Here is a 19,489-nt window from a genome sequence, read left to right on the forward strand (position 1 = left end):
CCCCCCCTTGGGGGGCGCCTGCCCAAAGCAGCTGGGGAGCCCTTTGAATTCACCCAGCCGGTCCATGTTCTCATCCAGGAGCCGGAAGGTCCTCTGGGCGAGGATGTCGGTGTGCTCCCCGCAGGTCCAGGGCGAGACCAGCCTGTACAGGTTAGCGAACTGCTGGGCATCGATGCGGTACTGCTCAGCGTACGGTCTGCTGGGGTCGTGTCGCTCGACGACCGGACTCGTCATTTCCCAGTAACACCTTATTAAATGTTCCCTCTAGGAGAAATCAGAGGCGGGAAAGGGGGGATTGCAGTGTGTGGTATCAGAGAGAGCGCAACCGGCAGAAAAAGGCATTCACATCAAAGTATGCTGGAAATGCTCAAAATTCTCTTTGCGTGAGGTGTTGTAACGATACCAAGATCGTTCCTGTGAGAAAAAGCAAAGTATGAATCTTTAATTCGAGCAGCCAAGTGCTCTCATGATTTCCAATGGATAATTAAAAATTTGAAGGGAGACTGGGCAGATTCTTGGAAGAATTTCACTGCAGGCTACTGAAACTCTATTAGCCACATCTGGCCCAGGATGTCTCTAACCATCCAAAGGGACAGAGGGTCGGAGAAAATTCAGGGTAAATGTTATACAGGCTTGACCTGCTCATTTATTCTCTCTCAGACCTCTTTCATTTGGATACCGTACCCATTAGTCTTCCCTTAGGGACAGGCTGATGCAAAACAAAGAGTCCTAACAAAACGAGCTGTCCCGGGGGAGCAAGGGAGCTAACGAAAAAAAGAACCACCACCAAGAAACAAAATGAGGAAAGGGGAGGAGTGCAAGCCAGTCAAAGCTCAAAAACAGAGCAGCAAAACAGAGCAGGAGGGAAGCACTGGAGAGCAAGCCCCAGCAGCGTCTTAACAACCGCTAATGGAGGGAGGATGCAGCTGCTTTCAGCCACAAAGCTACATAAGACTAAGAACATACCACAGTCATATTCTCAGTCCCTAGTATTTATGGCTATGAACAATACACAAAAGGAATTGTCCATTAAGGGCAATAATTACATGCTTGGACCTCGAAATGAAGTATAGTTGTATAAGCTTAGATGTCCCTGTCTCCGAATAACTTTCATAACAGTTCTTTCAAACATCAGCTTGACAGACAGGAACTGAAGTAGAAACTGCTTTTAGTTGGGAAAAAAAAAAGATTAAACTATTAGAAAACTGGGAACAAATAGCAAGGACACAAGTTTGTGGGGATTTTTTCCCCCATGGAAAACAAAACATGGCCTTTAAAGACCAGTAAGAGAGCAGAACTTAAAAGTACCGCAGAGCTCCCAGTGAGCAGAGCTATATATTATTAAATTTATTCTGCATGTAAAAATTACCAGAACCTAATTTCTCATGGACCATTTCCAAGCAGCAAGTTAGAAAGGAAACTCTGAAGCAATTCTCCTTTGAAGGATCAGTACATTACTATTCCTCTTTAAGAACTGGGCAACCATGGAAAGGACAAAATGACAAGATCCCACCGAAATGGTACTGCCCAGGCAGAGGACACGAGGTCCGAGGCGGCTCTGCAAAGCGACGGCTGGAAGTTACGCCCAGAAGCCGCAAACAGGTGCACCCCCTACTTTTCAGGGAGACCAACCTTGAACAAGTCATACAATTCCTCTAAATCTTCAGGAACAATCGAAACATCTGGGATGACAACTCGGAGCTTAAAAAAAAAGAAAAACCACGTTAGTGACTGTCTTTTCTCCTGTCACCACTGACACAGACAGGCCCATGAGCCCCACAGGGACTGTACTTATGCAGTACAGCTGAAAACCACAGTACTGAAAAATCTTTGCAATTTTTCCCCCTTCTTTAGGTTCACCGGTTGGACAGATCCGTGAAAAGAGAAACCCCTCAAGGGCTATTAGAAACAAAGACGGGAAGTCCCTAAGCTACAGGTCACAGGAGGCCGGGGAAGCATCGCATCGCACTCGCTCTCTTCTTACACTCTTCCCCGGGCATCTGCCTAGGGCCACGGTCAGAGACAAGGCACTGGGCTGGACAGTCCCGCAGTTGTTCTTAACGTTAAAGCCACCCTAGAAAATAAAAATAATGCACGTGGCCGCAAAAGAAAAATCAAACCCATCCCCATCCCAGGAAACAGCTTTTTCCAGAGTCAGTAATGATTCTTTCTTTTTTCCAAGATCTGGTGGTGCCTTTTAAAAAACAAAAGCCGTCTGCCTCCAGAGAGGAGATGTTAAGCTACCTCAGTCGAAACAATACCCTACTTACCACGTTTTGCTTGGTTGTGTCTTCGTGGCTCTGCAGGACACGGATTCGGTGTTTGTAGCGCATGTGCTCTATCTGTGCCACAGAGTGGTCTCCGAATTTCTACAAGGGAGGAACATAAGTTTATTGTTTTTATAGTATTTTATGATATTTGTATTTCTCATTTACTGGAAATACAACTTTTAAAGTGTTGTGAGTCCTTGAAGAAAAAGCATACCCAGTCTCTGACTGGTTATACTGGTCAGTATTTATACTACACCCAGCGTTATGCATTTGAGCACTTAGTCAAGGCATCTGTAAAGATGTGTATTAACTTCCAAAACATCCATGTTGAATTTAACCTTTTTCTTTTTTAAAATTGTAACTTAACTGACCAGTAGACACGGAGCAGTATTTTACCTCATAGGAGTCATGGATCAGGTTAGCAATTTCGGTCACTGGAGAGGCTTCCTGGTCGTCGCTGAAGAACGCATGGTGATTACCAATAGGCGGCAGAGGGCTTTCCTCATTTTTGACATGCTCTAAAAACCTGAAGGGAAGAAATATAAGCAACACAGATTACTCTGCACTGTGCTTTTCTCAGTATAAATAAGCAAACAAGTCTTATGGCTCAGACTTAGAAATAAATTGATTTTCGGGCTGCTAGGCTTTTTAAAAATGCCTTCATGATTATTCATCTGAGGAACAGCAAGCCAGCCAAATGACTAAATGCTGCCCAAGGAAGAAAACTTCTGTCTCCTTGAAGTCTGGAGCAGGAAGCCTGTCACTCTAGGGAAGGCACGAAGAGCAGCAGTAAATACTGCATATTGACGCAGTCGATGCATGTCTCAGCGCTGCCAGGAAATTTCACAGGACATCTACTCGTCCGACGTACAAAGCCCATTGTTTAAGGCAGACACTGCGAAAGCAGCAGCAGCAAGGTGACACGGAGGGTCCCGCCGGTGCCTAGAGCGCTGTCGGTATCACACCAGCACCCAAATGCCTTTGTTTTACGGCAGAATGGTCCGCGATGGAAGGAGCACTCCTGCGTGGCCATACCTGCTCAGGATCATCAGGGCCTGCCCATCGTCCTTGCTGTTGCACAGATCCACGGCGTTGGCTTCCAGTATGGCCAAGCCCAGCTGGAAAATGGCTTTGATCCCGTCGTAGAAGAAGCAGTCCACAACATTCACAGCACTCTCCAGGGGCATGATGCTAAGGAAAAGGGTAAGGAACCACGAAAGAGAGATGGAAGCTAAGGTTGTCAGATCCTTCATATGTTCAGCCAGCTCTGGAAGTTGCTCTTTTATAAGCTCTTCGAACACCGACTGGTCTACCTGAGCGCCTGCAAGTCAAAGAAACAGCATTAGCCAGGACTGACACAGGAAAAAACATTCTTTAAAGCTAAGGATCGCTGTCAACTATCAACTGCAAGGCTTTCTTAACATTTAAACTGACAAGATATGCACACACCTATAATGAAAAATCCCATTATCTTCCTGCTGTGATCTCAGCCCCAACCCTCATGTCCGTAATCCTTACTGTACAACTTTCTGCAAAAAGACCGTGTTGATTCTGCTAAGGGCCTTTAGGGTACAATGAAACAATAATAGCAGCAGCTGTTGGTTTTGGCTAAAAGAGCACGTATAATAATTAAGTGCTAGCGAAAGCAATCTTAAAGCATTTTACTGTTCGACTTGGGATCTATGCAACGAAAATAAGACAGTACACGTTTCTCTCTAGTGTATGTATTCAAGCAAACAGGCACTACAGCTTTCGTTCTAAGTGAGAAAATACAAGATGGAAATCCAGATATGGCTACGCACACTAAGCAGGAAGAAAAATATTTACACATAAATATATGCACAAATATAAATATATACTTACATGCATATATATATATATATAAAGAACAAAAGATTTCTGCAATGCCCAGATACAAGCTTTCCTAACTGTCCCAACCAGCCTTTCCAAAAGCAGCAGATCCGGGCTCTGTTTCAGCTATCAGTCCTGCTTTGTCAGCAGCTACTGTAGAATCAATACAGTTTCGTACCATTGAAGTGGCCTGTGTCTACAAACCAGATCTGTCACATCAGGAGCTTTAACCGAAGATGCTGGAAGTTAAAAATGTTCCTGAATACAAAATGCAGTTAGTTTTCCATTATTTTATCTTTCCTTTCAAGTTATTTTGTGTAGTCGCTCTTTCTCATAGTCCATATTCTGCTAATATTAGGAGACAACTTTAATTGCTATGAAATTCCTGAGACATGTATCCCCTTAGCACTCAAAACTTCTGTTGTCCAAAAGCAGAATATAACCCGGACAATTTGTGGCAGAGAGCCAGCATCTTTTGGCATTGCATCCAAATCGTAAAAAAACCCCACCCCAGATATGACAGTTCTCCGTCTTAGAACTTTTCACATCAAGCCACAAAGAGCTTCTACTGGTGGCTGAACAAACATTACAGCACCACAAATCAAAAATAAGTGCCCAGGGACATGCAAAGAGCTTTTGAGAAACACATCAAGCATGGTGCTTTGCTTTGAAGAGAAAGCCCTCTCACATCAGATGGTCATAAATAAGAAGGGTGAAGAAAACAGAGGAGAAAAGGGACTGGGGTTACTCAACAGAGGGCAGTTTTTGTTTGTTTTTTTAACAAGCTTAATACAAACAATTTAATAGCCATCGTTAACATAGACCCAGAAAATAGAGCCGGTTTTAGGGGTATTTGAAGGAAGCCAGAGACAGATAGGCAGACATATATAAAAAGATCATTCCAGACTCAGAGGCAGCACTGGCAAAAGCGGAGGTTTAAAAGGGATGTGCAATGCCACCCCGCTCTTTCACAGATCTTATTATAATGAAGTGTTGACACTGTAGACGAAAGTCAAGCAGGTGTATGCAAAGTTACTTTTATGCCCACCTTTTCATTAGGCTCCCAGAAACCATGAAATCTCAGTAACTGAATCTCTAATTTATTATAGCATGAAACCATGATGAGATAGGAAAATACCAGGGTATCCATTGAAAAAATGATGACCCAAGATGCATATTAAATGACATCTCCAAGACTGGAAAGGCAAATCAGAGAAATGAAATGAGGTTTTCACTGTTTCAAGAATTATAATAGCAAGATGATGACAGTCTAACAGATAAAGTGGGGTAAGATGGCCTGCTGGTTTATGCAGAGGATGGAAAAGTCATGGTAACATGAGAATAGGACGTGCATGACCCTTGCCACCACTCTTGACCCAAGTACAACTTGTTTCTATCTTGCAGCTATCTGCTTATAATTTCCTCTACGTGTTGCAGAAGGGAGAAGGACGGAGGGAATTCCTGAAGGAGAAGATAATGGGTGCCAGCCCTGCCTGCAGGCTTTTCCCATTTGCAAGCGGTGAAATGATGAAAAGGCTTGTTAAAAGACAGAGTGATCATAGCTGGCAAGGCTGAAGGAGGGACGTGATCATGTCATAGAAGTAAAAACGTTGAGTAGGACTGAATTGCCTAAGTTTTGAAAGCAAAAATTAAAAAGAAACAAATTTTAAAAATATTCTGAATGTATAAAAAAAAGGCCCAAGAGAAAATGGAGCTAAGAAAGCCCGGAATACCCAACATCGTTAATTCAGTAGCTGTTTTGACTATAGAGATTACTGGCTGATGCTGAAGAGGAAAAGCACAGTGACGGGTACCAAGGTCAGAGATCACCAAAGCTACAGAGAGATCCAAATCTGGACAACAGTGTTGGCAGTGTGGACAAAGAGAAAAAGTTGGGTCTTGGAAGTGTTATGCAGGAAGAAACAATACAAAGTTTAGACAAGAGCTGGTTGCAAATCAAAAAAGAAGGTCAACTGGAATGCGAAGCCAAGAACACTAACTCAAGCAACAGGAACCAGAGGAGGGGCAGGGTAGAGAAGATCAGTAGCAGCGATTTGGCCACGCTAAGGTCTAGGGTAAATCAACATGCAGCAGTAACTGCTCAGTGAAGCAACCATGCTGCAAAACTACATTGCTGCCATTCGACTGGGGGAGCAGGGGAACTTCCGAGCTGAAGCCCCTGGCTCTTCGCACTGCAGTGAGCCATAGCAGTACCTCTTCTATAGTCATAGAATCATAGAATCATAGAATCATTACGGTTGGAAGAGACCTCTAAGATCATCGAGTCCAACCGTCAACCCAACACCACCATGCCCACTAAACCATGTCCCTAAGCGCCTCATCTACCCATCTTTTAAATACGTCCAGGGATGGGGACTCAACCACTTCCCTGGGCAGCCTGTTCCAATGTTTAACCACTCTTTCAGTAAAGAAATTTTTCCTTACACCAGCAGAATGTACCAACTCGCCCTTTCCTTTGGGTACAGAGGACAGGAAAACAGAGAGACAGGACAACCAAGACCATCAGCACTCAAACAATGTAGGCTGTAGCCATGGTGAGTGACAGGCAAGATAGAAACCCCAAATTATGTACAACTCCGGGCAGCAATGTGGCCAGCCACGCGGGACCACTCAAGTTCATTTGGGTGTGAAGAATGCTACTTACGGGCAATAACCCAGCAAGCACCAAAATTATCAGTAACTCAAGGCAGGCCCTAGGCTGATGATATCTAGAAATGCACATGGACAGATAAAGCTGTGTTTATTTTTTAATCAAGGAAGGAGACAGGCAAACATGGGAGTGAGTCACTGAGATGGCAGTTTAAAGTCACGTTTGGAGACAAGAACCAAAGTTCTGACAAGTGGGACAGTTACAGTGCCCAATCCACTAGTTGAAAATACCAATGGCATTCAAAGCACCACAAAACATCCTAAGCATCCAGCTAACTTCGGAATAACTCTGCCTTAACTTACCTTACCTGCCAGTTCAGTGACAAGACAATAACTGTAGCGGCACAGTGTCAGGAGGGAGGTATGACAATCCCGTCCTCCAAGCAAAAGATTGGAAATCTCCTGCTCCCCAGGCAGTACACGAGTGCCCGTACCATTTCTAGCTCCCAGAACCACTACCGCCAGGGATTTCCTCCTGTCCCCACCTCCTCACAAGTGACCCTGACCCCTCCCTTTGCTATGGCGATGGTGTAACAGCAGACACTGTAACTAAAGAGTAAGGTTAGCATTAATGAGGGAAAAGCTATCAAACATTTCTGTAAGAGGAGGAAGTAAAGTGACCACAAAGAACAGCTACTCTTTCTCGTATGCATACCTGCAATTATGGTGTCAAGCTGCTCAGCCCCTCTTTCTGTGCATTAGGCAGACGTTTGCACAACAGTCTTAAAAATAGTTGCATTGCAAAGAACGGGAGACATAGCACATGCAGTACAAGGCACGCACTGCAGAGGGACTGGGCTTATTTCCTGATGCAGAATCTCACATTCAGAGGGTTTTGTATCAGCCCTCATTACAAAGGGCCAGTTTAGATGCAAGCCTGTATTACTCCAGCAGCCAGGCAATGCAGACAGGTCAGATCAGAAATAGCTACCCTAGCAGATCTCTCCTACGTCCATCTTAAAGAGCTCAAGTCTCTAATACTGAACACTCCTAACCAAGACACGCAAGCTCTTCTATTTTTACCTAACAAGCAAAAGTGCCGCTGCCTTGTGACAGGAAAAAAAAAAAAACCAAACCCAAACGTAAAAGCTGAGCTTATACTTACAGTTCTTGCAGTTCAAACCCTTCAAACCAAAACCAACCCTAGCTGGAAACTGAGCAGCCACCACTGCTGTCCCTGCACACCGCACAAGTCGATGGACCACCTCACCCGTGGGGTCTGGACCTCAGAAGCCCTTGAGCATTTTACTCACCCCAGTGCCATTCGGCTGCCCCTTCCCAGTTAGCAAGGAGAGAGACACGAGCTCACCTATCACTCGGTGATTGAAGTAATCCGGCAGCATTCGCTCACACACAGCAACCAGCAGCCAAAAGGCTTCTTCCTCTTTGGCATACAACAGCAACACGGAGGTCAAAATATTCATAGACTTACAAGGGCAAAGAAGAAAATGGGATTTGTTAGTGACAGCAAATCCTACTGACAAAAGCTAAATTGTGGCTATTTTTAAAGAAAGAAAAGTAGCCTAACATGATGTAAACAACTAAAAAAAAAAAAACCAGCAAGAGAAAGGTAATAAGACAGCGAATACATAATTGCAACCCAAAGGCATAACAAGTTTTTCAAGCTTATGTATACTGCTTTTCCTAAGAGCAATAGGAACCAACAGAGAAAAGCACAGTACTGGATTTGCCCGGGTACAAAGTAGGTAACTGATAGTGCAAGATGTTTTGGGGCTGCTTTCCCCCCCTGCCCGTATTTGTATTTCAAAAGAAGATAAGGGATCTGGAACTGGTCTGATGTTAATCAGAATTCAGGGAGCTGCACAGAAGGTAAAGTTATTATTTTAGCTGGCCAGCTGGGTAAAAGATTTCATAATTTGTCATCAGTTTTGGCAGAAAGGAGCAGAACTTTAGTTCATTAAACCTCAGCCCCAGTGTTCTATGTGAATCTCATCTGTGCAGGCCAGTTTACTTTGCACTGTCTCCAAATATTGGATAAGAAACGCACTTTCGAACAAACAGAAGCATCAGAAACATTTTTTCCCCTCCTTTAGCTCTAACTGCAGTTTGCAAAATGCTGAGCGAAGACTTTTGTTAAGCCAGAGCACCAGCCTATGCGCTTGTTTTCCAGCGTAAATCACATATAATAGCTAAAATTATGTATTTTTCGTAACTAAAAAGACATTATTTATCAAACCCACCATTAAAAATACTCCCAAGAGAACGATAAAACTGAGAGAGTGGAAAGAGGGAAAAAAGCAGCGAGCGTTACCCCGCTGGGGGGTTTTCACCTGGCAGTATCCTATTTTGGGGTTCCTGTGCGCGTACGCCGTGAGCACCCTTCTCAGAGCGGCTATCCCCGTCTCGCTCTGGAAGGCGGGGTGCTCGGGCAGCGAGCGGTGGAGGTCACGCTCGATCTCCTCTGTCGCCATACAGCACTTGCCCATGGACGCCTCCACCAAATGTACGTAGTAACCGGGATGCGAGGCGAGATCCGTCACGGCGTCTGAAGGCAGCAGGGAGAGAGAGAGGAAGACGCAAGTGGATTAGGATGATGCTGAATTTAGTGTTGTGGGAATTACTGCTCGAAAGGATGTAAGCAAGATGGTTTTCCCCAAGGTCTGTGAATTTCATGAAATCTCCAGACCTAAAAGAAATAAAGTCCTAGCAGAATACGTGTCTTGAAAACAAAATCAATATTAGCAAAGCTTGTATGATGCAACATCATACAAAACACCTTAATATTGACATTGAGCAGAAAACTTCCCCGGCAGAAAGTATTACTGGGAGAAGTGTACTCAGTGCTGTTCACACCCTTCAAAGAGGGAAAACTCCACATGAAGGAATACTTTTTACAAATGTTTGAACATGTCATATACTGGATTAAGGACTAAACTTGAGATCATATTGTAAGCACATTCTGGCTCTGCCAGATCTGCGGATGAAACGACTTGTTTTTTCCATCTCCAGTTTCTATTACCCCTGCCAACATTCAACAAGAAGCAGGAGTAGGACTGCTGTATTTAAGATCTCATTATTTTGCAATAATCTGATTTGTCTAGGGTTAAATCAATATTTATGCTACAATCTAATTGTTGCTTGAAGACAAACATTATTTTATGAAAACATGATGTTAATTTTAAATTACACAGACGAAGCAGATGTTCTTTCAATTCTTCCGCACATCATGTCATATTATCCAGAGATAAAATTTTTACAGATCTACCTAGGTACTTCCTTGCACTTATTAGTTCAGTAGCTGATCATCTCTCTTCTGTAAGCACTATCATAAGCTCCATGTAAACGACATCTAATTGCCCTTGGGAGATTTCTTGCCTAAACGTTTTGCCACGGTCAGAATCAGACGATGCTACAGCCAACATTTCTAAGAGTGCTCACCTGAGAAAAGCAGCCAGAGTTTGCCTCTTAAGGATTCAGGGATTCCCATCGCAACAAGTTTTCTGATCTTCTCTGTGCGAAACATGCACACGGTTCTGCCGTATTCTACAAAATGGTCATCCCACAGACTCTCCTTGATTTGCTCCCTAGACTGGGAACAAGAAGATATATTTTAAAAGAACAAATCGTGTGCATGTGAGAACTGGTAAACAGAAACATTTTACATATTAGAAATTCCGCAAGGTATTTCCATTACCAATGGATATGGGATGTCTGCTCTAAGGACTACAGCTTTCCCCATTTTGTATATGGAATTCACCACACAGAGGGAGAGCAGAACTGATCAGGCAGGGAGAAAAATTATAAATATTCACCAGAAAGAAATGGGGGGGAGGGAGAAGAAAAAACTCCAAGCAAACAGAAAAGCTGTTATCCCATATCTAACTTCTCCAGCCAATACAGAGTTCATTTTACTAAAAATGAGTATCTATTTGAATGTCACCCCAGCTTTTTATTTTTTAATTAAAAAGAACTCTTACAACTTGCCCTAAATTTTACATACCTTTCCAAAATCAAGACCTGTCATTCCCGACTGATGAAAGTCCGACCTTAGTGCTTCTGCATTGAGCAAACAGCTGCTCTCCTTTCCGCATTCACTTCTCTCCTCACTTTGTGAAGCCTCTGTTCCTGGACATGCCGGCTCACTGACCCTGAGCACGCATGTGGATCCAAAGGCAGAAGTATTCTGCAACACAGAATCAAAGTGGTAACGACTGACAAAAGGCTCAGACATCCTCAACTGTCTTCAAAACACAGAGCTGGGTTAGCCTTTGTCTTTTGCATCAAAATGTTTCACACCTTTCAGGAGGAAAGGCCTTACTCAAGACTTTATTCAAATTATCATTCATTTGAACGTCAGAAAAAGGGTTGTTACTTTAAAACAAAAGTCGTTAGCAAATTCTAAGTGTCCTTGATGGCAAGCTACCAAACAATCTTCTACTTTGGTTAGGATTTGAAAAACAGAATCAGAGAACAATTTAGGTTGGAGGGGACCATCTTTTTCAATCCCCTGCTCAAAGCAGGGCCCCTCAGACCAGGTGCTGGGGGCTGTGTCCGGTCGAGTTGAGTAGCTCCAAGGAAGGGGAGTCCACAGTCTCTCTGGGCAGCCTGGTCCTGCTCTGCCCACCCTTGAGGGGAGATCCTTCTCTTTTATCTATTTGTATTTTCCCTTGCTCCAACTTGTGACTGTTGCCGCTCGCCTTTTAGCTGGCACCTCCAAGAAGAGTCTGGCTCCATCTTCTCTGTAACTCCCCATTAGCTAGTGGAAGTCAGGCTGAACAAGCCCTGCTCCCTCAACCTCTCCTCATAAAGCATGTGCTCCAGCCCCTGACCGTCTTGTGGCCCTCCACTAGACTTACTCCAATTTGTCAATGCTTTTCTTGTGTGGTGGGGCAGAGTCAAAACTGGACACACTACTCCTGATCAGCCTCAGAAGTGCTGAATAAAAGGGAACAGTAACATCCCTTGACCTGCTGCTTACACTCCTGCTAGTACAACCCCATATGCTGTTAGACCTCTTCACTGTAAGAGCACACTGCTGACTTATAAGCTCAACCTGTTGTCCACCATAACTCCCCTGCCTTTTCCACATGGCTGCTCTCCAGTCAGCCAGCCCCCAGCCCCTCCTGTTGCATAGGGTTACTCTGCCAGGCTTCACATTTGCTTTTGTTGAACTTCATGAGGTCTCTATCAGCCCATTCCGCTAGATCATTGAGGTCTCTGTGAAGGGCAACCCCGTCCCCCAGCATATTCACTGCTCCCCAAAGTGTGTCAATCACCACCATGCTGCGGGTGCGCTCCATCCCATCAGGCAGGTCATTAAAGAAGGCATGAGACAGCACTAGCCTAAGATCAACCCCTTGAGGAAGGCAGGGCAACAGACCAATGGAAAAACACATTGAATTCATAATCCAAAAAAACCCCAGAAGTTCAGTACCTGGTTCTTATTTTGCAGGTTGTTACAGTGCACTGGGTTGCTGGAGTTCACTTCTTTTAGCCTTTGGAGCAGGTTCTCCACCAAAGTATCCCGGTCCTTCAGCTCAATGAACTGAAAGGCCATCTTGCTCCTTATGCTAACAATGATGGGATTAGGGAGAAGGCTTGTGTCCTCCATCTTCTCTATACTGATTACCTTTTCCAGAAACATTATAGAAAACGCATTATGCACCACATCCACAGAAACTTCTTCAAATACTCTACATGTACCAAAATGTACAAACACAGCATTCATTTACACACATGCTTTAAACATGGTTATTCATATGGGCTTTCCTTCATCAGACACATCCTACCACCTGAAGTTTATGGTCTCTTTAGAAGCTCAAAGCAGGCACCAAAAAGTATCCCAGCTGCTTTTTTTTCTTTTTTTAAATGACTTTGGGGCCCACTTCTGGAGAGTGGACTGAGGGGAAAGAAAGAAAGGGGAGTGACGATTAAAACAAGATTTAGAAAAGGATCAACTTGATCAAATTCTGGGGGATGGAGGAGGAAATTTACTTTCACACTCCCGAGGACACAAGAAAACAGTTGTTTTGTTGTTTCTGATTAAGTATATAACACTGTTCTCTTATTGTTTTCTATTTCTGTAACAGTGGAAGATAAGTTGCTACACTTAGGATATCTCAGTGTTACTCTGTTATTAGTCGAGGACAAAAGGAAAGCTTTAATTAAAAGATCATAAGCAGCCTTGTATCCACAGCAGATCAGGCAGGTGTTTGCTTACAGCCTCCTTCTCCTCTTCTACTCCCACCACCTTCCCATGCATCCTCCGTTCCATTTAAATAAGTCTCTGATTTCATGGAAATGTGGCAGCTTGTCACTGCCTCCAGAACATCCCCTTTTTCTCTCTGCCCCACAGGTTTGCAAAGTATCCACAGGTTTGCTAGAGTTTGTCTATGGAGGGAGAACTTCAACACTTCTAAGCGTTGATCGCAGGCAAGGATGCTTTTATATTGCTAGAATGGGTCCAAGCTGAAGTCTCCATCAACATCAAGCTGGACGTATGCATTTGTGGAACTGGGAGGGAAGCACTGTCCAAGGCTTGGACCAATCAGACTCTGGTTTTGCAGTGCTCTGTCCTACTGCATCACCTGTCCATACTTCACTTTGAGGATCATGTTGACTCACCAGATTTTTAGGAACTCATGTCGTAATGGGTCCCAGTACAAGCTTTATAACAATCCTGTAGGCACGATACACACAAACATCCTACTCTTTTCCATCAAACGATAGTTTGCAGATAAGTCAAGTGACAGTGGATGCTTACGGCAGAAAAAGGCAGATAGAGACTCAAAATGAAACAAACAAACAACTCTACCTCTCTAAGTGGGATGATAACATTGCAGCAGCCATTTTCTTTGCTGGCAAAACAGATATAACTGTCTGAAGTATACATCCTTCCCGCTGTGTGACAGCGACTAAACGGCGTCCAGAGAGAACAGTCTACAACTTCATGCAGCTTCTCCTTCCTGGGCAATCTGAAGAAGGCCCGAAAGAATTCATTCTGCGCTCTGGCTTCAAGATCCCTTAAGAGAAAGCAGTAAGAGCGAATCACAAGACCCCGAAAGCCAGGACATCCAGCACAAGGTTCGTTTTCTTGTTAGCCTCACCAAGAGCGAGGGATACAAAATAAAAGCACCGTGCACAGCAATCTTCACTGCCTATGTGAACAGATCGACAAAAGACCGACTTTGAAATACAAAAAAGAATCATTATCAACACTTGCTTGTTTAACAGTAAGATCAAAAGCAACTACTGACTAGGAAAGGAAAGGGCGCTAATTTAAATCAGCTGGTTTGTTGGGGTTTTTTTTAATTATTATTTAACCATGCATTTTCTATGGCTGCTGTACCACTTTCCAGCCTCAAAGAGTTACAGGTTTCAGTGCCCAGGAGATAACTAAATCTTTCATCTGATGAACATACGTTGAGCAATGGAGATTAGCTTTATGATGTTCCTTGTTTCCCTTCCCAGTAGCATTGCCAACGTCACCCCAGGGATTTGCACCCGCACGCAAGAGTAATGCATTTGCTCGATGAGTACTTCTGAAAGTGGTCAGTAATAGAAGAGTTAACGATGGAGGCATTAACATCATCACATCCTTGCCTTGCAGAGGTTTCAGCCTCTGAGAGCCCTCAGAACAGCTGCAAAATGCAGAACAGTTTCAGGTCACTTACAGACTCAGTTGGGAATAACAGCACCAGCTACCTTCAGTGTGGACTTGGCTTCCTTCCAGTCACCCATCCACATTTATGCGGAGAGAAAAAGTTTAAATAAATGAAGCTTTCATTACTGAGCTATGGTTATACAGACTTGGCTTTGGGGATTTTTTTTTTCTCTTCCTTTTTTAATGAAGAAGTCTTCAGTAATTTAGAGAGCTATGCAATTACATTATAAACAGGCCATGGCTATTAGCTTACCAACAGCAGCTCCAGAAACATTAGGGCTTAAATTCTATTATTCTCTTTACTACAAGTAAATTTTTCCAAACATGATTCACCTAGGGGAAAAAAAAAAAAGCTTGACTTTGCTCCATTGAAAGAATTTAAAGCGTGGGCTGAAGCATAACAGGGAGTGGTACCTTGGTGCTGTAAATCCCCTCTCCGCTCCTTCCTTCACCCTCCTCTTCTGCAGACACCTCCCCCCTACCCTAGCCCTGATGTTTAAAAATAAGTTGAGACAGATGAAGCCTCTGCTTCAGTAAGTAAATCAATTGTGTGGGGTTTTTTATTTCAGTTTAATCTGTAGAGAAAACTAAAGCCATGTGAAACAGGGAGGAAGACAACAGAGAACAAACCGAGACCTGAGAAGGGTGGATCTGTATCTGCGACCAACAGAAAAGACAGAATGCGCTCAACCAGTGTTCGGCTGCTGTTTCCTTCGCAAGCATTATCTTCCTTAATAAGATTATCCAAGGAAAACACACAAATCGTCTCCTGTTTTTTCACAAAGAACAAAGAGAAACCCTCTTTGTGAAGGAAGACAAAAGTTTGCTCCGAAGTTAAAATTCCACAGCGAGAGCAACTCTGATAAGTGCCCACAGCGATCTGCTATTGTGACAAAGCTGGATCAGGATATGCCTCCTAGTTAACTCACCACTAAAATATTTTCCATTTCTGCACAGCACAGATGAATGCTGCTGATAGCATCTGCAGTCAGGTCTGGGTAGAGCTGTGCTCTCCTGCTATTGTGCTGAGAAGGTAAGACCCTCCCTGGATCTACTCGGTTGTGAAAATTTCTATACGTTTATGTGAAAAGAGACATTATACAGAAGAGTGGGACCTCTGTTGAGGCAGATTGTCTGTTATTTAAGAGATGGCTGTTTCTAATGCTCCAAAATCTGCAGCTTCTGAGTTTTCAGGATTTTGCTGCATGCTCCAGGTGTGGGGCCTTTCAGACAAGAAGCCACAGGTTTTTAAGCTGAAGAATAACATTTCCCATATCTGCAACTACATAAATTCACCAAGCACCATGTCCAGCCCCCTCACCCCGTACCGGGGGAAGGCTGCCAACCCCAACATCCCTGGAACTGCCTGTCCCCCATGACTCACAACACAGGGTCACGCAGGGCCACCGCAGAGACCACACCGCAGCCAGAGCTGCCCCAGAGACAAGTGCCAAAACAGGGGCCAGCCTGCTGGCGGGAGGGATCCCAGAAAGAAAAAAGGTAGCACGAGGATGAAATGCTGTCAGCACCTACTGCTGTGGGCTCAAATAAGAGGCTTTATTAGAAAGTGGCACACCGTGAAAATATTTCCTGTTAGGCAGCCAAATTCTAGGGCTTAAAGCAATTGCTTCCCTTCATAAATAGAGCCAAACAAAATTAGAGCTGATTAAAAAAAACCCAAACCCTATAACTCTTCAAAAAAACCCACAAACCCAAGCTCCTAAAACGAGACAGGCAATTGTTTAAACATGTTAAAGATGCAGCGACCGGCCCAGGTCCCACAGCTTCCATTTTGAGTTTCACAATACCTCCAATGCTGAACAGAAACACAACCTTTCCACCTGTGGCCCAATCTGTTTGAAATTTTCTTCTCTATAGCTTAACAGTTTCTATGGTGGTTTGGTTTTTAAGCAAATGCAGCGTACTGAGCTGTACCTAAGAAAAAGAAGGAATGCTATCGTTGTGTAAAAATAATGTTTATTGAGTGTTTACACATGCATCAGAAGAATAAAAGGTGAGAAGATGCAATTGCCTTGTTCCCTACTTTTCAGAAAACTCAGCAGTTCTTTCCAAGCGCAGTTCCCGACTTGCACGTTACGGGATCCTGGACTGCCTCCAACCCCAGCACTTCAAAGTGAACGGCAAGTCTGAACTGCGTAACTCCTTGTGTGTGACCCCTACGTTACCTTCCAAGAGTTTTAAATTAAAGGAAATAACACGCAAGACTAACAAAATACCTAAAAGTATCAGGACACTTAAAATTATGTCCTCACTGTCAAATGTTTTTCTCTGCTTTAAATCTAACAGAAGTCAACTTGGCAAGATTTTAGCTCTGCTGAGTCACTTGCTGCCTATCTAAAATCTAAACAGGCTAATTGACCTCTTGCTTTTAGAGACCGATTACTAGACTCTTCTTGCTATTCAGACTCCAGAAAGTTACGGATTTTGGAAATAACACATCCAATGATATACATCTTATTTATTGGAAGAACTGTTAAATTCACATGGCAAGAAAGGCTTCTTGTGAGCAAGCCAGGAGAAGTTATCTGAGAAGAGCCAATACGGACTTGTCAGGACAAATGTAAAGCCAACATAATTCCCTTACGTAGCAGGAACACTGGACTTGTAGGTGAAGGAGATGCAACGGATATTTTTATTTCAGTTTAATCTGTAGAGAAAACTAAAGCCATGTGAAACAGGGAGGAAGACAACAGAGAACAAACCGAGAAAAGTTTACTTACTTTATGAAAGTCTTGGTATTTCCTCGCATGGGAACTAATAAAACTGGATTGAAGTGAAAAGCCGTTGTACCAAGCCAGTTGAAAAAGAGTACCCCAAAAAGCAGCCCACAAAGGCTCCTTCGTAAATTGGAAGGCTGTATCGAGAGGACCTCCCTGGGGGTCCGTCCTGGACTAGCTTCTGTTCAACGTCTTCATCAGCAATCCACACGATGGATCAAGAGATTGCTATTATTAAACTTGCACACGATGTGAGGCTGGTAGAGGTTAATGAGCAGAAGAACAGGATCAGATTCAGACTGACATTCATAAACTTACGGGATGGTGTGGAAAAAAAGCATTACAAGTATTTTCAGCTGTACATCATAAGCTGCACAAATGCAGCACGGAGATCAACTCCACCGGCAGCCACTCAGCGAAAAGAAAAGACCTAGGGGTTACACGGGATCACAAGCTGAACATGAGCCAACAGCCTCGCGCTCACAGGAAGAAGAGGAGCACCGCCCTGGGCTGCAGAAGAGCACGGCCACCAAGACGCAGCACGGCAGTCCCGGAGTTGCTGCAGAGACGGTCATGCTGCTCCTGCCCTGGTCAGCACTGGCGAGGCGTCGGGGGCAATCCTGTATCCCACCACCCCACGCCTTCAGCTGCATGAGATGAGTGACAAATGTCCAGAGAAGAGTGACCAGAAGGGTCACTCTATCAGGACCGATAAGAAAAACCTGGCTGAACTAGGGCAGTGCAGTTTAAAGAAGAAAAGAGAAAGGAGAGGCATACCAATCCCCAAATACGCAAATAGTTGCTCTAAAGAAAGAGGGAACACGTGATCTCTTCAATAGCACTGGGTAGGACAAGAAGTAACAGACTCAAAAAGCAGCACAAAAGATTCAAGCTAGACTTCAGAAAGACTTTTCAATGATAGGACAGTGAAGTACTGGTATGGATCCTGATATTTCCATTACTGGAAGTCCTTAAAAACAGGTTAGGCAATCATCTGTCACAAGTGACACACAGAGATAATCCAAACCCTGCCTTTTGCCAGGCAGATGCAATAAAAGGACGTTCTTTATAGTCACATCCTCCTTGTTGCTCAAGGTTTACGGTGTTCTCGGATTCCCTCTCTGAAGGAATTAATGCGGACTGAAGTGACATTTAAGATACTTCAAACAGTTTCCGTTCAGCTTAGATCAGTGTTAAAAACCTTCTTTGCCTTCATATAAAGCAAAGTCATCCTCATTGGCAATTCAGTTAGACACAAAGAAAAGAAACTGAGGTGTTAGAGCCTGGAGAAACATATCGTACTTTTGAAACCTTACTGACACCGGCACTAAAGCTTTTAAATCGCGTGTTCTGCTCTGGCCAATTTCCTCACTACATTTGAGGGATTCAGTGGATACTCTTGCATCCTGAAAGAGATGGAAATAAGAAGTACAAGAAACCTATACCAGAGATCTTAGCGACCTTCCTATTAGAAAAGAAAAAATAGTTACCGTATGTTCCAGTAAAATAGTATGGCACATAAACGTACCTGCAAGAAATGGCATTTGTAGTTATCAAACACCTCAGCTTTACTTTCCTTTTTATGGCAATTAACTTAATTGCCATTAATCCCTTTGTAATTCATTGTTCTGAGCCTTATCCTCTCATTATGCAGCATGGAAACTTGTTTGACGCTGGCCGTGATACAATTTGTGTCACAGACTGTGGGCCTAATCCCACAGCCTCTCTGAGTCCGGACCCCCCACCGCTCAGCAGGATGACCCCAAGAGCCTCAGGAACTGCAGCAAAGGTTTCTGGTTTTCAGAATGTAGAATATACAGACCATGATGACATTAAAAATGCGTTTTTTAAAAATAAAGATATTGAGACGAGCTTCTTGCAAAAGAAAGCCTAACAAACAAAAGAAATCTACAGCAACTTCATTAATTTGACACAGTTGGAATAGTTTTAATGATGTGTGGATTATTGCTTTCATTTTGATACACTACTATTTGCTTCCAAATCATGCACAAGAATTAACAAAGACAATTATTAGGGAAAAAATGTCAAGTGGAAAAGAGTTGTTGTTGTAGTAGCAGGAAAAAAAGCAGCAACAAAAGCTTCACACATCAGAAAAGTTCAATTCCCCCCCAAAACATGTTAGCATTAAAAACCAGTTTATCCACTATTCAAACTACAGTCTTGCTTAATCACGTTACATCAAAGTGGTTGCTGAAGTGTGACAAAGGGCACCAGAAACAGCAACTTATCCAACCACTACCTAATTCACGCAGAGGAAATGGGATTTTGGCATCTTCCATGCTCCCATGTTTTCCTTTCTGCCATCTCAAGTTACA

At 43.6% G+C, this 19,489-nt stretch overlaps 1 protein-coding gene across 1 annotated transcript in view; it reads right to left on the bottom strand.

Moving 5' to 3' along the window:
- TBC1D8 (TBC1 domain family, member 8 (with GRAM domain)) overlaps positions 1 to 19,489 on the bottom strand; it is a 43,147-nt gene that overhangs the window by 4,677 nt on the left and 18,981 nt on the right. The window contains exons 7-17 of the mRNA XM_009326283.1: positions 13,567 to 13,774; positions 12,187 to 12,381; positions 10,753 to 10,935; positions 10,191 to 10,341; positions 9,083 to 9,297; positions 8,101 to 8,218; positions 3,306 to 3,591; positions 2,667 to 2,796; positions 2,271 to 2,369; positions 1,633 to 1,701; positions 26 to 264 (exon numbers count right to left, since the gene is read on the bottom strand). Coding sequence (XP_009324558.1) covers positions 26 to 264; positions 1,633 to 1,701; positions 2,271 to 2,369; positions 2,667 to 2,796; positions 3,306 to 3,591; positions 8,101 to 8,218; positions 9,083 to 9,297; positions 10,191 to 10,341; positions 10,753 to 10,935; positions 12,187 to 12,381; positions 13,567 to 13,774 — 1,893 coding nt within the window. The remainder of the gene's footprint in view (positions 1 to 25; positions 265 to 1,632; positions 1,702 to 2,270; positions 2,370 to 2,666; positions 2,797 to 3,305; positions 3,592 to 8,100; positions 8,219 to 9,082; positions 9,298 to 10,190; positions 10,342 to 10,752; positions 10,936 to 12,186; positions 12,382 to 13,566; positions 13,775 to 19,489) is intronic.

The sequence above is a fragment of the Pygoscelis adeliae genome, unplaced genomic scaffold (genome assembly GCF_000699105.1).
Source record: "Pygoscelis adeliae isolate BGI_AS28 unplaced genomic scaffold, ASM69910v1 Scaffold156, whole genome shotgun sequence".
Lineage (NCBI taxonomy): Eukaryota > Metazoa > Chordata > Aves > Sphenisciformes > Spheniscidae > Pygoscelis > Pygoscelis adeliae.